At 51.8% G+C, this 16,852-nt stretch overlaps 1 protein-coding gene across 4 annotated transcripts in view; it reads right to left on the bottom strand.

The window, feature by feature from the left end:
- The window catches only part of MYH10 (myosin heavy chain 10), a 1,171,079-nt gene that overhangs the window by 150,204 nt on the left and 1,004,023 nt on the right, over positions 1-16,852 (bottom strand). For all 4 annotated transcript variants that reach the window (XM_085616842.1, XM_085616841.1, XM_085616843.1 and 1 more), the window contains 2 exons: positions 2,337-2,498; positions 1,813-1,941 (listed from right to left, as the gene is read on the bottom strand). In XM_085616842.1, the coding sequence (XP_085472968.1) occupies positions 1,813-1,941; positions 2,337-2,498 (291 nt within the window). The remainder of the gene's footprint in view (positions 1-1,812; positions 1,942-2,336; positions 2,499-16,852) is intronic.

Below are 16,852 nucleotides of genomic sequence, written 5' to 3'. Positions count from 1 at the left end.
CCAATTTTGTGCACATAAATGAGCAGGTACACGTCTGCCAAGCCGGTTTGTGAATGAAAGATGGGAGCATCAAGAGGGTAATGAGCTGTGGAGGGCACAGAGGCGAGAAGAAAGCGATATTGGATGATATAGGAAAGCGGACAAGCGAAAGGGAGCGGGAGAAGGGTGGGCATGAACAGAGAAGAAGGACGAGGGAGATATACATGTGGATGGAGAGAACACGGTGTGACGTTGAAAACGATGGATAAGCAAGAGATGTAAACATGGAATACACGGGATGACTAAGAGAGGGACAGGATGGAGTGGTTGAGAAGAGGGCACTGGATAGACTAGAGATATAGATAGGGATGGAAGAGACTGTATAGGGCCTGTATGAAACTGGAGAGACAAACATGGGAGGGAAGAAGATGGAGAGAATAGAAGAAGGAAGAGGGGCTGAGCAGGCAGCGCTGCATCTGCTGCAGGAACTGCAGGAGGTAGAGGGGAAAACAACGAGCCGAACTATTGGAATTGCCAAGGAAAAAGAACCGCAACATGCACGATGAAATAAATTACAAAAAAAAGAAAATAAACTGATGTGTCATGGAACCCATTCCCAAGAACACATGTTCGGGTTTAAAGACCCCTCCTTTCCTCCACTCCCAACACTGAGCTCTGTCTGGCGGGTTTGAACAGCTGTGAGGAGGCCGACCCCTCCAGGAAACCCCCATCCCCCGCTAAAGTGTCACCAAGGTGGGTGATGCATGACGCCCGAGAAAGCAAATTAACCCTAGCCCTCGCTCCATCTGGAGGGGGCGATTCGGGGCTGCTGACAAACCCAGAAATTCTGGCCGGATACAATAAACGGCAGGAATGCTATTTACAAGGAGACTGTTGTGTACTGTGTTTTTTTTTTGACATTATTTAAATACTTATAAAAAGACTAAAATAAAAATGCTTCAAGCATATAAAGTGGATGGAATTAAATTTCTCCTATTTTTTGAGAATTTTTTAGGAGCTTAAATGCAGTACATAATGCAGTACGCACTGGGAATGCCCACAACCAGAGCAGCGTCTGCAGGGACTAACTTCTGCAGCACGTCGAGTAACACGTTTGCACATGCAGTGCTTGGCCACGCGCAGTGATCCGGTACAGGAGTCATGTTACACAGGTACGGGGGAAAAAGGCACTACAGTCCCTGGTGAGAAAGATATTGGACAGACATGAATGAGACGTATGCTGGAGAGGGAGGAATGCTTGAATTGTTGGTTAGTAATAGGGGCCGCTGTGCTGGTGTCATTACGCCGCCACTTGTAATATCTCTGCCAAGAGTCGGGTCAAGATCCGAAGGTTGCAGCCTTCCTTAGCATCACCATGAGAAGAAACTTGAGAGAAAGACAGCATGTAAATCAAGCGCACCCATGCTGATTAAAAATAGATGGCCCCTGCGCGCCGCTGCTGGCTACCGAGAGCAAACCGCTCTGGGAGTAAACCTTTGAAAAGAATCTGGGACATCCACACGCCTTTGGTCAATTGCGTACTGAAGCCAGACACAAAGGCCAATAGCGTGTGAGCACAACATGCACGTGCTTTGAAGAAAGCTGAAGTGATTCCAAGAGGTCGATTTCCTATGCAGCGCATGCGCACTGCCATAGGCTCGACCTAAAAAGCACACTGCTACTTACCAGGGCTAATTAGTAGCTTAAATTATTTAAACTAAAAGAAATTAAAACTAACGATGTGCATTTATCTGCAAGTCCCAGAAAATACCCAAAGGTACTGGATAGGGAAAATCCTTATAAAGATTTATTTCTATTAATAATAGAACAGACCTCTTGCAGCTGGAGGATTTCTGCTTCGAGACTCTTCAGCTTCTTTTCATTTTCCTTCGACTGAGCAAATATCTCATCCCTGGATGCACGGGCCTCTTCCAGCTCCCGCTGGTAGTCTTTCATCTGAGCCTGTATCACCACCAAAAATAATTAAATAAAAAAGGAGAGAATGGCAGTCAACAAGATTAGGTTCTTAAAGCACGTCTCTATACACTAGCTAAAGTTGACTTCAGATCGACAGAACTACGACAATCCTAATTTTTCAGAACACAGGTCTAATGAGTTGTGTTTTAACTAACAAAATATTTCAAGTATGTGCTTTGATTTCTTTTTAATTTACTGATACCAATGGAATACAAGATCTCTGGTTTCTTTATGAAAGCTGCTTTCTATTTGTGCATCTGCTGAATTGGCTTGCCCTTGGACTTGCCTCAATAAAGGTGCCACTTTAAGCTTTCCACTATGCAAAAATCCTATTGTATGCAAAGATCTTATTAGTCATCAGTAGAACAATTAGTATATACCTGAAGTTTGCGTAACTGCTTGATGGCTTCATCACGACCCTTGTTCGCCCCTTCAATATGAGCTTCTAGGTCTTTCAGATCCATCTCCATCTTCTTTTTGGCTGCCACAGCCACAGCTCTTTGCTTCCGCTCATCTTCCAGTTCTGCTTCAAGTTCCCGAACCTGAGGTGTGAAGATGCAGTTTGTATATTATGTTGTTGGCCTGCAAGCGTTGATTACTCTTCACATTAGTATTATAGTGGATAGCTTTGACGAGGGCAGAAGACATGGACATGGTCAACTATACAAACATCCAATAGGAAACACGTTTCGTTATCTGTAACAATTTATCTTTAATGGTTATCTTCATAAAATTCTTAAACAAGGAATACCTCCACCCACTTGTAGGACCCCAGATCTGTTAAAGGGAAAAACAACTCTCAAAATAAAGCAAAAAATAAGCAAAACAAAGGGAAAGTTTGTGTTTCATATTCTTCTTTTGATACAAATGAATACGTAAAATATACAAATAGCTGTTAAAAACCATTTTAACAGCAGATAGGAACATTGGTACCCAAAATCCTTTTATTTTATTTTTACTCACAAAAAAAGAAGGAAAACAAAATGAGCAGCAAAGCTTACACAAGGGAACAAATTTAAAGCATTTTCACAGCACCAAAACAATTGAAGACATCAACAAGACACTCAGGAAATCCAACACCAATTTATAAAAATAGGCTGTATTTTTATCAATTTTTAGACACCTCAGCAAAAAGAATCCACCAAAGGGTTCCAAAAATATTTACTGTACAAGGTACAGTTAATATGCACTTTTTAGTCAACCGCAAATAAGCATTGGCACACTCAACATCTTTCACACTTAGATACTTTTGGAGCCAAAACCTTTGGCAGGTTGTATTACGTTCAGTTAATGATACTTGGCGCGACCAACTTCGACAGGGAGTCAGTCAAGGCCCTCAGAAACAGTTATCTGAGCAAGTGAAGTAGCCTTCAGTCAGTTCCAGGTAATTGTATCCTTTACTATGCTTTCCAATTGAAGAGGTCCTGATGCAAGGGATACAGAATGCTGGAGATACTCAAGGATGCGGTTGATGCGATGCATTCAACATGCTCTTCCTGTGGCTACTTCTTGGTCCACGAAGGAGATGAGGTGGTTCTGGTCACAGGATCAACGTCCCTTGAAGTCCTCTTGGTGCTGGCAGAAGCCCAATTGCCATTGGGCTACAAATCGCCCATTATCACAGTCTCAGCCAAATACTTCCCTGAGAGATAACTCGTATTCTGGGACACCAAGCTGCACTCCGAAAACTCTCCTGGCTCAGCGACCTCGTGTGCAACTTTGAGCATCAGGTCCTAGTCTCTGGTGCTGCATGCCAGTGGTGTGAAGATTCTGGGCAACCAACCTGCCCAGAAAGGCTTCTTCAGCGTTTGCGGCCCTGTGCTGTGAACAGGAGGCCAGCCAACTGACTCTTGGAGTCTCATGCTTTGGCTGGGCTCTAGTCATCTCCTTCATAAGCAGGACACAGCAAGCACAGTCCCACCTCCTTTGCTAGCCACCAGGTTCAGCAGGTGCAGTTCATGCCAGTGCAGCCTCTCTTCATCTGGTCCTTGGTGCACCAGTGCAGGCCTTCTTCCATCCAGTTAAGATCTGGGTGCCAGGGCAGCCCTTTTTTATGTCCAGAAAATGTCCTCAGGGTAGAATATGGTTGGCAGCCAATGGGCTAACAGGTTCCCTCCCTCCCGACGACCACTTCCTACGAAGTGTGTCATCAAGCCATCCCAGGATACACCATTCTGCCCACTTCCAACATGGTAGCACCCCTCTCTCGGCGTCCAGAGCTCCCAAGCCCAACCCAGAGGTGTGGCAACCAAAAGGGGCTACATGTCCCTGAGAAACCGATTTAGCAACTGGTTTCCCATTCCCTGTCGCCAGCCTATCTACCTAGACCATGGAGTCCCCCCTCTCCCAGGTGTTACCATTTGCCCTTCAAAAGACTGCTTCTCTTTTGAAGCTTGCCTTCTGGGCAAACAATCGTGTGGTTTCCTGCAGGACGGAGGTAACCCCTCTCTCCAGTGCAGGTTTCTATTGTCGCTCTTCCTGGAAATCGTGAGCTTGTCTCCCCAGGAGGGCAGAAATCTGTTTCGGGGACAGAGGCTCCTTGTGCAACAGGTCAGATGCAACTTTGTAAAAGTTGCACACTACAAGACGTCACATTCATTTCAAATTGAGAGTCAAGTCAGTTGTTTGATACCTTGGACTATCAAGTTTAGTCGCACTGTTAAAGAGTTAGCACAGCAGAGGGGGTTAGTGTGTAACCCTCTAATTGCTAATGGGGAGACCAAGCCTTTCCACAGTAAAAAGGAATATGCTACTTACCAGTATGCATCTGTTCTTGGCATGTAGAGCTGCAGATCTACACACTATGCATAAATCGCCATCTGGTGGTGCGCAAACTACAGCAACATTCACTAACTCTCATTCTAGTTGCTCCAACTTGGGCCAGACAACCGTGGTACACCACATTGCTGGAACTGTCCGTAGTTCCGCACCAAAAATTACACCTCTCACCACGCCGCTTAACCCAGAACCGTTGAGAGATCAGACACCCAGCTTAGCTCAACCTTGCGATCTGGCTCCTGAGGTCTTAGAATTCGGTTACCTTAACCTTCCTCCTGACTGTATGAACGTCATTAAAGAAGCTAAACGTCCCACCACTAGAGCCTGCTATATCTGAGGATGGAGCCGAAGCCCATGCGCACTAGCATCCTAAGGAGGAGTCACCTATCTTGTGACTTCCAAAGACTTTCCAGGACAAAAACAAGTGCAAACACCTGGGCCCAACACCAGATGGCGATCTATGCATAGTGTGTAATCTGCAGCTCATATGCCTCAAACAGTTAGTTTAGCGTTTTTACTGCCAGAACATGTCAAATACATGTTCTGCCTATGAAACATCCAGCACACTGCCTTAGGGCTCGCTAGGCTTGCCATAAGGGTGACTAACACATATTGCATAGGGAGGTTTGGCTTTGCCCTTACTTTAAAAAGCAAAGTCGGGCTAGCAGTTTAAAATTGCTCTTCCAATATGCAATGGCGGACTGGAAGACAACACCCCAAAGGTGGCACAATGAATGCTGAAATCCCTTGGGTGATCCTCTAACTTACAAGCCCTGGGTACCCTGGGAACCATAGACTAGGCACTGATAGTTAAGTTAGCTTATGCCATTGGGTATAAACCAATGTAACATACACATTTTAGGGTCAGGGCACTGGCACGGAGGACTGGTTTGCAGGCCCCTGTGCACTCTGAGTCGAAAAACCATCGACATCAGTCCAAATATTTGGGGGTGAGCATATAAAAAGAGGCATTTTATTACACCTACCACATCAACCTCCAGCCACTCCAGCAAGATCTTATGGGACACAGGATCAAAAGAGAGGTATGAAAAAAATTACCTCTGCTTTTTTTGTCCGGATTTAGGTTGATTTTCACAAACTCTGCAACCACTAGGAGCGCAAATTCGGTACTAAACCCATGTTGAAAGCCCGATTGTCTAGTAAGCAAGGTTCCTTTTGTTTCCATAAGCTAGGAGAGCTGCTTGCTTACCGGTCTTTCGAGCATATTCCCCACAGCTTGGAAGAAGGAGATGGGCCCGTAGTTGCTCAGACTTAGTGGACCTGCATTGGGATTTTTTCAACCGTGGTAGCACTACAGCTTTTTACCAGGAGCGAGGTCAGACTCTAGTCCCAGAGACTGATTGATCAGAGCATTTTTGTGTTTGTTGCTGGTTGAAGCCACATATTTTATGATTTGAGAATGAAAGAGATCTCGGGTGGTGTTGAGGATAGCCGCATTTGAGCCAGTTAGCTAAATACTTTCAAAGACATTGAGTTTTGCCCAATCTCTCTTATCCTGCCCCAGTGGGTCTGGACCATGGTCATAACTCCTGGGTCATTGACAAAACTTGAACATATGTTCTGCACTTTATCATAAAACTACTTTGAAAGATTGTCACATAGTGATAGTGACACAATGACATTTTGTTTCTCTGCAGCAGGGGTTAGAAAGGACCTTACTATATGAAAAATGTTCTTTGGGGTATTACTCATCTTGGTGTTTTGCCTTGAAAAAGCTTCTGCCTGCGCTATTTTAATCCTTTTACGGAAATATGTAAGGGCTGATTTATAAATCAGCTTGTCCTCTAGGAGACATTTCTTCATCCAGTTCCTTTCTAATTGTTTGCATTGGTGTTTTTCCACCTGCAGTGAGGGGGAGAGCCAAGCAATAAAAGGCATCTTCCTTTTAACAGGGCCTCCTTTAGGTGGCAGTTTATCTATTACCCTGCAAAAGGGAAGCATTAAAGGAGCTAACAAACAAAGTTACTTACCTTCGGTAACGCTTTTTCTGGTGGATACAGTATCTGCCTGTGGATTCCTCACCTTGTGAATATCCCCTGCGCCAGCAACATTCGGAAACTTTTGTAGCAGTCCACGCCAAAGAGGTCGAAGAAGACGTCACAGAGGCACGGCTCCGCTCGCGACTCCGCTGACGTCACCGGCTCCATAAGAAGACCTCGTCGGCGTGAGGACGTCAGTTCCGCCCTTTTTTCCGTGCCTTCGAGGCACACGGACGGACTGACAGCAATATATACATAGCATACACAGTACACAATATACAAAGCAACACACACAGTGTGGAGAATAAGCAGAAAGGCAAAAGAAACCACACAATGCCTTTGACAGTAATAAATGTACATGAAACACCATCATATACTAAAGGTATACAAGGGTGGACAACGGGGAGGCGGGTGGGTCAGTGAGGAATCCACAGGCAGATACTGTATCCACCAGAAAAAGCGTTACCGAAGGTAAGTAACTTGTTCTTCTGATGGATACATCTGCCAGTGGATTCCTCACCTTGTGAGTAGATTCCACAGCAGTCCCCACTCCCGGAGGAGGGTGTCCACCCTTCTATATCAGAAAGTCCTGAAGGACGGAACGAGCAAAGTGTCCGTCCCTCCTCACCTCGGTGTCCAAGCAATAATGTTTCGCGAAGGTGTGGAGGGAGGCCCAAGTTGCCGCCCTACAAATGTCCTCCACAGGAACACCCCTAGACAAAGCAGAAGTGGAAGACTGCTCTAGTGGAATGAGCCCTTAAACCCTCTGGAGGTTCCTTACCAGCCAAAGAGTAGCATATCTTGATGCACAAGACAATCCATCTGGAAAGGGTACGCTTGTGCACCGCTCGACCTTTCCTGCAGCCAACAAAGCCCACGAAGAGCTGGTCATCAACTCTGAAGTCCTTTGTCCTGTCCAGGTAGAAGCTCACCGCCCTCTTAGGGTCCAAGCGGTGAAGTCTCTCCTCCTCCTTGGAAGGGTGAGGGGGAGGATAGAAGGAAGGAAGAGTAATGGACTGCCCCAGATGGAAAGGAGTTACCACCTTAGGCAAAAATGCAGCCCTGGTCCTGAGTACCATCCTTTCAGCATGAATGGTCAAAACGGGGGTTTTGAACTTAGAGCTTGAAGCTCACTTACCCTCCTTGCCGAGGTGATTGCAATGAGGAAAACCGTCTTAAAAGACAACAGTCTCAAGGGACACTTGTGTAAGGGCTCGAAGGGAGAACCCATAAGATAAGTCAAGACAAGGTTTAAGTCCCATTGATGCACAATAAAGGGAGTAGGAGGAAATCTGTTTGTGAGGCCCTTGAGAAATCTAAGCACAATAGGTGATTTGAAAAATGAAGGCTGGCCGGCAAGCAAAGGAAAGCCGACAAATCAGATAAGTATCCCTGTACAGTGGCCACAGCAAAGCCTTGCTGGGCAAGAGAAAGGACAAACTGTAGAATGTTAGACAGACGAGCCTTCAAAGGATCAATTGACTTCTCAACACACCAAAGTACAAATTTAGACCACCTATAAGAATATATAGATTTGGTGGAATGACGTCTGGCAGACAAAATTACATCTACCACATAAGGTGGGAGAGAAAAAGAATTCAGGTTGCCCCGTTCAATCTCCAGGCATGAAGGTGTAAGCTCTGGAGGTGGGGGTGTAGAACCTGCCCCTCCGATTGCGAGAGGAGGTCTGCCCTCAGAGGGAGACGGAGCGGAGGGCATGAGGAGAGGTGGAGAAGATCTGTGTACCACACCCTTCTTGGCCAATCCGGGGCGACCAATATGACTTGGGCCCGGTCTTGGCGAATCTTCCTCAGAACCCGAGGAATCAAGGGTATGGGAGGAAACGCGTAAAGGAGTCGAGAGCCCCAACTCAACCGAAACGCGTCCCCCAACGCTCCCTGCATCGGATACTGGAGACTGCAGAATGACGGGCAGTGTGCATTCTCGTGAGTGGCGAACAGGTCCACCCGAGGAGTTCCCCACATCCGAAAGACGTGACGAACCACCTCCGGATGGAGCCTCCACTCGTGGTCGGCGGAGAACTGCCGACTGAGACTGTCTGCACGTACGTTCAGAACCCCGGCCAAATGATTTGCCATCAGACAAATCTGATGATCCTGAGCCCAGGACCATAGACGCAGAGCCTCTCTGCAGAGACAATGAGACCCCACTCCTCCCTGTTTGTTGAAATACCACATCGCGGTAGTGTTGTCCGTCAGGACTTGAACAGACTGACCGTGAAGGGAAGGGAGGAAGGCCTTGAGCGCCAAACGAATCGCCTGCAATTCCAGAAGGTTGATGTGAAGCAACCTCTCCTCTGGAGACCAAAGACCCTTGATCTCCAGATCCCCCAGATGAGCACCCCACCCTAAAGTGGATGCATCCGTAATCACTGTGGCCACCGATGGAGGTAGATGGAAGGGCTTTCCTCGAGAGAGAGAGATTGCCCTCCCCGCTCCACCGAAACAGATCTGCCGCAGCTTCTCTGGAGATCCTCACAGACTCCCTGAGATCTCCCTTGTGCTGATACCACTGCCTGCGGAGGCACCACTGGAGTCCCCTCATGTGCCAGCGTGCATGGTTGACCAACAGAATGCAGGAAGCGAACAGACCGAGCAGGCAAAGGACCGTCAGAACTGGAACGACCGCTCCATTGTAAAACAAAGGAATCATTTCCTGTATGTCGAGAATCCTTTGAGGAGGAGGGAATGCTCGACACACAGTAGTGTCCAGTACCGCACCTATGAACAGGTTGCGCTGAGAGGGCACCAGGTGAGATTAGGGCACATTAATTGAAAAGCCCAAGTTGAACAAAAGCTGAGCTGTTACTCGCAGATGATGTAGCACCATGTCCGGCGGCTCCGCTTTGAGCAGCCAGTCGTCCGGATAAGGGAACACTGGAATCCCCGACCTCCTGAAATGAGCTGCCACCACTGCTATCAGCTTTGTGAAGACTCGAGGTGCAGTAGTAAGACCAAACGGGAGGACCGCAAACTGGTAGTGCTGCGATCCTACCATGAAACGGAGAAACTTCCTGTGCGACTTCAGGATGGGGATGTGAAAGTACGCATCCTGCAAGTCGATCGACACCATCCAGTCCTCCTAATTCAGCGTTTGAAGAACCTGAGCAAGGGTGAGCATCTTGAACTTCTCTTGCTTTAGAAAAAGATTCAAGATTCTGAGGTCCAATATCGGACGCAATCTGCCGTCCTTTTTCGGAATCAGGAATTACCGGGAGTAGCATCTCTGACCCCTCTCCTGCTCTGGAACCACCTCTATCGCACCTTTTTGAAACAACTTCAGGACTTCCTCCTGCAGGAGAAGACGGTGGTCCTCCGAGCAAGCCCCTTGACAAGGAGGGTAATTTGGAGGGAATTCACGAAAGGGAAGGGCGTACCCATTTTCTACAAGATCCAGAACCCAGAGATCTGTAGTTACAGATTCCGAATCTTGTAGAAAAGGGCTAAGCCGGCCCCCCACAGGACCAACATGATCCGGAATGGCGGATCTAGGGCTGCTTTGCGGTGGTGGGAGGGGCTGAGGAAGAGGAGGAGGAGAGTTGACGGCCACATGTGCGACCCCTAATTCTACCTCTGAATCCTCTAGACGAGGAACCTTGCTGCTGCTGCTGCTGGGTCTGTCTGTAGGATCGAAAGGATGTCCTTCCGAACCCTCTGTACCTTTTAAAAGACCCCCTCGACTGGGACTGAAGGCCCAGAGACTTAGCCGTTGCCTTGCTCTCCTTGAAACGTTCAAGAGCAGCATCTGCCTTTTTGCCAAACAAGCCAGATCCGTCAAATGGCAAGTCCAACAGAGTCGACTGCACATCCTGGGAAAACTCCGAAGACTTCAGCCACAAACTCCTCCTAATGGCGACAGAAGATCCCATGACCCTTGCCACTGAATCCGCCGTGTCCAGCCCACTTTGGATCACCTGGCGTGCTGCTGCAGTCAAGATCTCCTGAAAACCAATCCTATCCTCCTCAGATAGTTTTGGCGCCAGCTTTTTAGCAGAATCCATAAGTGCATGTACATAACGTCCTAAAAGGCATGTGGCATTCGTTGACTTCAGAGCCATGCTGGCCAATGAAAAGACCTTTTTGGCCGATTGATCCAACCTTTTAGCCTCTCTGTCCCCCTGAACCTGAGGAAAAGCACCCTTGGATTTCCCTGAACAAGCCGCCTGAATCACCAGGCTCTCAGGCGATGTCAAGAATTCAGGGTCCCCTGGAGCTGCCCTATACCTCCTAGCAACCGTCTTGGAAACGGCAGGAGTCAATCAATCAATCAATCAATGTCATTTATAAAGCGCACTACTCACCCGGAGAGTCTCAAGGCGCTTTGGGGGGGGGGAGGGGGGGGGGGTGCCGCTACTGCTCGAACAGCCAGGTCTTGAGCTTCTTCCTGAAGGAGAGGTGGTCTTGGGTCAGGCGCAGGTCGGTCGGGAGGGAGTTCCAGGACTTGGCGGCCAGGTAGGAGAAGGACCTTCCTCCTGTTGTCGCTCTTCGGATGCGGGGGACGGCGGCGAGGGCGTGGCTGGTTGATCGGAGATGGCGTTTGGGAGCGTAGAAGTTGAGGCGGTTGTTGAGGTAGCTCGGGCCTTGGTCGTGTAGGGCTTTGTGTGCGTGGGTGAGGAGACGGAAGGTGATTCTCTTGTTGACGGGAAGCCAGTGCAGGTCTCTCAGATGTCCGGAGATGTGGCTGCTTCGGGGGATGTCGAGGATGAGTCTGGCTGAGGCGTTCTGTATCCGCTGGAGTCTCTTCTGGAGCTTGGCGGTGGTTCCGGCGTAGAGGGCGTTGCCGTAGTCCAGTCGGCTGGTGACAAGGGCCTGGGTGACCGTCTTCCTGGTCTCGGTGGGGATCCACCGGAAGATCTTCCGTAGCATGCGCAGGATGTTGAAACAGGACGAGGAGACGGCGTTGACTTGTCTGGTCATGGAGAGGGAGGAGTCCAGGATGAAGCCCAGGTTTCGTGCGTGGTCTGTCGGTTTGGGTGCGGTGCCCAGGGCGGGGGGCCACCAGGAGTCGTCCCAGGCGGAGGGCGAGGAGCCCAGGATGAGGACTTCCGTCTTGTCTGAGTTCAGTTTCAGGCGGCTGGTCATCATCCACTCGGCTACGTCTTTCATCCCTTCGTGGAGGTTGGCTCTGGCGGCGGCGGGGTCGTTGGTCAGGGAGAGGATCAGCTGGGTGTCGTCTGCGTAGGAGATGATGTTGAGGTTGTGTTGGCGTGCGATGGCCGCAAGGGAGCTCATGTAGACGTTGAAGAGGGTGGGGCTGAGTGAGGATCCTTGGGGGATGCCGCAGATGACTTCGGTGGCCTCTGACTTGTACGGTGGTAGGCGGACTCTCTGTGTCCTTCCGTCGAGGAAGGAGATGATCCATTCCAGTGCCTTCTCCTGGATTCCGACGTTGCTGAGGCGCTGCACTAGGGTGCGGTGGCAGACAGTGTTGAATGCCGCGGAGAGGTCTAGGAGGATGAGGGCCGCTGTTTCTCCGTTGTCCAGCAGGGCTCGGATGTCATCGGTGGCAGCGATGAGGGCGGTCTCGGTGCTGTGGTTGGCTCGGAAGCCAGACTGTGAGGGGTCGAGGGATCCATTCGTCTCGAGGAAGGCAGCCAGCTGCTTGTTGACGGTCTTCTCGATGACTTTGGCTGGAAACGGGAGGAGCGAGATGGGGCGGTAATTCTTGAGTTCGGTGGGGTCCGCTGTTGGTTTCTTTAGTAGAGCGCTGAGTTCGGCGTGCTTCCAGCTCTCAGGGAAGGTGGCGGTGTCGAAGGAGGTGTTGATGATGTCCCGCAGGTGGGGTGCGATGACAGCGTCGGCCTTGTTGAATACGTGGTGAGGGCAGGGGTCGGTCGGAGATCCGGAGTGGATAGAGTTCATCGTGCAGATGGTGTCTTCTGTGTTGATCGGGGTCCAGGCGCTGAGGGTGGTGGTGGGGGGCGTTGGTGCGGTCGTGGGGGGCGTTGTTTGTGGGATGAAGCTGTTGTGTATGTCAGCGATCTTGTTGTGGAAGTACGAGGCGAGGGAGTTGCAGAGGTCTTGCGAAGGGGTGATGTCGTTGTTTCCGGCGTTGGGGTTGGAGAGCTCTTTCACGATGTTGAAGAGTTCCTTGCAGTTGTGTGCGTTGTTGTCCAGCCGGTCCTTGAATGCAGTTTTCTTGGTGGCGTGGATTAGTTGATGGTGCTTCCGGGTGGCGAGCTTGAGGGTGGTCATGTTGTCCGGTGTTGGCTCTCTTCTCCAGGCTTTCTCGAGGGCTCGGCAGTTCTTCTTGGAGCTCTTGAGTTCGTTGGTGAACCATGGGGCCTTCTTGCTGCCGGGTCTGCTGGGCGGGGTCCTCAGTGGGGCGAGTTCGTCCGCGCAGGTGCTGATCCACTTTGTGAGGTTGTCGGCGGCCTGGCTAGGGTTCGCTGAGCTGGCTGGAGGGTGCTGGCTCAGGGAAGCGGTGAGCTGGTCGGCTGTGATCTTGTTCCAGCTTCTTCGAGCATCCTGTTGCTGGTGGTGGTGGATCGTGGTTCTTCTGAAGGTGAAGTGGACGCAGCTGTGGTCCGTCCAGTGGAGTCCAGTGGCGTGGCTGAAGGCGATGTCTTTGCTGGATGAGAAGACGGCGTCGAGTGTGTGTCCAGCGAGGTGGGTGGGGGTGGACACCAGCTGCTTGAGTCCGAGGTTGGCGAGGTTGTCAAGCAGGGTGGTGGTGTTGCGGTCGTTGTTGTTCTCCAGGTGGAAGTTGATGTCCCCCAGGAGGATGTAGTCAGCGGAGGGGAGGGCGTGTGGGCTGATGAAGTCGGCGATGTCTTCGCTGAATGGTGTGCGTGGTCCCGGGGGTCGGTAGATCAGGGTGCCTCTGAGGGTGGTCTTGGGGTCGGTGTGGATCTGGAAGTGTAGGTGTTCGGCGGTAGTCAGGGTGTCGTCGGTGTTGGTCGTGATGCGGATGGTGTTCTTGTGGACGATGGCGATGCCTCCTCCAGTCTGGTTGTCGCGATCTCTCCGGGTGATCTTGTATCCCTCTGGGATGGCGATGTCGGGCGCTGAGGAGTCGTTCATCCAGGTTTCCGTGAGGAAGGCAACGTCTGGAGATGTGGTGTCGAGGAGGTTCCAGAGTTCGATGGCGTGTCTGTGGATGGAGCGGGTGTTGAGCAGGATGCACTTGAGGTGGTTGCTGCTGGTGTTCGGCTTGGCGGTTGCTGGTGCGGGGCAGGTCCGGATGCAGGTGAACTTGCAGGTGAGGCAGCTGAAGGGTCCGTGGGTGCGTCTCGGGGTGGCTTGGTGGCATCCCGGGGTTCGGCCGGTGTTGAGTGCGTTGAGGGTGGCGGCGTCGTACGTCTGGCGGGTGGGCTGGGGTCCTCGGGGGCCAGGGGTTCGGGCGCTGGGCGCGGGCCAGGCACGGACGGGCGCAAACGGGCTTACCTTTGGCGCACCTTCGGCGCACAATCGGCGCGCCCGCTGCGCGTCAACGCTGCGCGTATGCACGGTCGCCATTTATGGCCAAGTGGGAGGGAGGGCGGAGCAGCTGGGAGGTGGGAGCGGGGAGGGCACAGAAGGTAAGGGGGCGTGGCCGCACGCAGGCGGCGGGAAGCGGGGAGCGGGAAGCGGGTGGGGGGGCACAGAGAGCGGCGCTAATACAATGCAGGCACAAGAAAGGAAAAATCAAGGGCACAGAACAGAAGGGCAAAACGATACAGGCAGCACAAAAAGAATAAAACACACGCAAAATGTGACGGCGGGGGGCGGGGTCGACGGGGCGGGCTCAGCGAGGCTGAGGACAGTAGCGAGGGGACGCACACGCTACAGCTGGTGGCCGTGCGGCGCGGGGGTGTCCTGAGGTCAGGTCACACTCACCTGCGCTGCACGGTCGCCATTTATGGCCAAGTGGGAGGGAGGGCGGAGCAGCTGGGAGGTGGGAGCGGGGAGGGCACAGAAGGTAAGGGGGCGTGGCCGCACGCAGGCGGCGGGAAGCGGGGAGCGGGAAGCGGGTGGGGGGCACAGAGAGCGGCACTAATACAATGCAGGCACAAGAAAGGAAAAATCAAGGGCACAGAACAGAAGGGCAAAACGATACAGGCAGCACAAAAAGAATAAAACACACGCAAAATGTGACGGCGGGGGGCGGGGTCGACGGGGCGGGCTCAGCGAGGCTGAGGACAGTAGCGAGGGGACGCACACGCTACAGCTGGTGGCCGTGCGGCGCGGGGGTGTCCTGAGGTCAGGTCACACTCACCTGCGCTGCACGGTCGCCATTTATGGCCAAGTGGGAGGGAGGGCGGAGCAGCTGGGAGGTGGGAGCGGGGAGGGCACAGAAGGTAAGGGGGCGTGGCCGCACGCAGGCGGCGGGGAGCGGGAAGCGGGTGGGGGGGCACAGAGAGCGGCGCTAATACAATGCAGGCACAAGAAAGAAAAAATCAAGGGCACAGAACAGAAGGGCAAAACGATACAGGCAGCACAAAAAGAATAAAACACACGCAAAATGTGACGGCGGGGGGCGGGGTCGACGGGGCGGGCTCAGCGAGGCAGAGGACAGTAGGGAGGGGACGCACACGCTACAGCTGGTGGCCGTGCGGCGCGGGGGTGTCCTGAGGTCAGGAGCAGAAAAAGGCTTACGCCACACCTCCAACACAGGGTCAATAATGGCCTCATTAAAAGGTAACAACGGTTCAGAAACTGCCGTAGGAGAATGTAACACCTCAGTCAAAATGTTTGATTTAAACTCCGTTGTTGGCAACTGAGGATCAAGCAGTTCCGCAGCTTTTTTAATTACCGCATGATACGGAGCCACATCTTTGGAGGGTTCATCAGACAGAGGAGTAATCTCCCACTCAGGAGACAAATCCAGCCCACTAGCTTCCTTAAGCTCCTCAAACACTTCATCCGACTCCACCAGCTCTCCTTCCTCTGCTTCCTCCAGAAGGTACCTCCGCTCATCAATCACCCTCTGAGCCTCCCTTCTGGACCGAATCCGTACCAGCGGCGTCGTGTTCGAATCCGCCGGCGTCGAACGTGGATCCGCCGGCGCCGGTGACGATGGAAGCGGCGTCGACGTCCTCGGCGCCGGTAGATGCCAAGACGGCGTCGCCGGAAAGAACGGCATAAAGGGGGCCTGTGGATAGACTTGCGGCACCCCCAAATTAAACGCCTTTGGACCCATCGGACCCGCAGGTGCACCACTGGTGTATATGGCTCTAGCGAATACCCCGTACAGAGGATTTAAATAATGCGAGGGGTCCTGACCTGGACCAGGGAAAGCAGGGTACTGGTCAGTCATCACCGGCGCCGACGGTGGAATCAACGGCGTCGCAGGCTCACCCGGGACTTGAAGATCTTCAACCGGGGCCGGAGATGGAACCGGCGTCGGAATCTGAGCCGGCGCCGAAAAGGCCGGAGCCAGGGAAGCCACTGGAGAAGAAGGACCAGAAGGCGAATCCAGCAGAGGAGAAGGAGACACAGAGTCCTTCCGACGTCGAGATGGCGACTTCGACTTCGGAGCCGAACTCTTGTCTGAGTGGCGTCGAGAAGAGTGCCTCCTCTTCTTATGCTTCTTGGCTCGCGAAGCATGCCCCGAAGTCGACTTCGACGCCGACCTCGATCGAGACCTCGTCCTCGACTTCCTTCTTCCTCTCTTCTCCTTTTTCATCTTTGCGATGAAGAGCTTCGCTTCCCTTTCCTTGAGAGCCTTCGAGCTCATCTTGCGGCAACTGGAACAACCATCCACATCGTGGTCAGATGACAAGCACCACACACAGTCCTCATGTGGATCAGTGATCGACATGTGTTTGCCGCACTCACGACAAGGCTTGAAACCCGACTTCCTTGTCGACATCCTTGAAAGAGAAACAGAGAAAATCCGGAGATAACACAAGTAACAATGAAGCTACCAACAGCGATTCCTGAAATCCGTTGGCGTCGACGGCGCGGAAAAAAGGGAACTGACGTCATCACGCCGACGAGGTCTTCTTATGGAGCCGGTGACGTCAGCGGAGTCGCGAGCGGAGCCGTGCCTCCGTGACGTCGTCTTCGACCTCATCGGCGTGGACTGCTACAAAAGTTTCCGAATGTTGCTGGCGCAGGGGATATTCACAAGGTGAGGAATCCACTGGCAGATGTATCCATCAGAAAGCTACTTCC

The sequence above is a fragment of the Triturus cristatus genome, chromosome 7 (genome assembly GCF_964204655.1).
Source record: "Triturus cristatus chromosome 7, aTriCri1.1, whole genome shotgun sequence".
Taxonomy (NCBI): domain Eukaryota; kingdom Metazoa; phylum Chordata; class Amphibia; order Caudata; family Salamandridae; genus Triturus; species Triturus cristatus.
The sequence above is the reverse complement of the archived record's forward strand: the minus strand, read 5'-3'. Positions and strand labels throughout refer to the sequence as shown.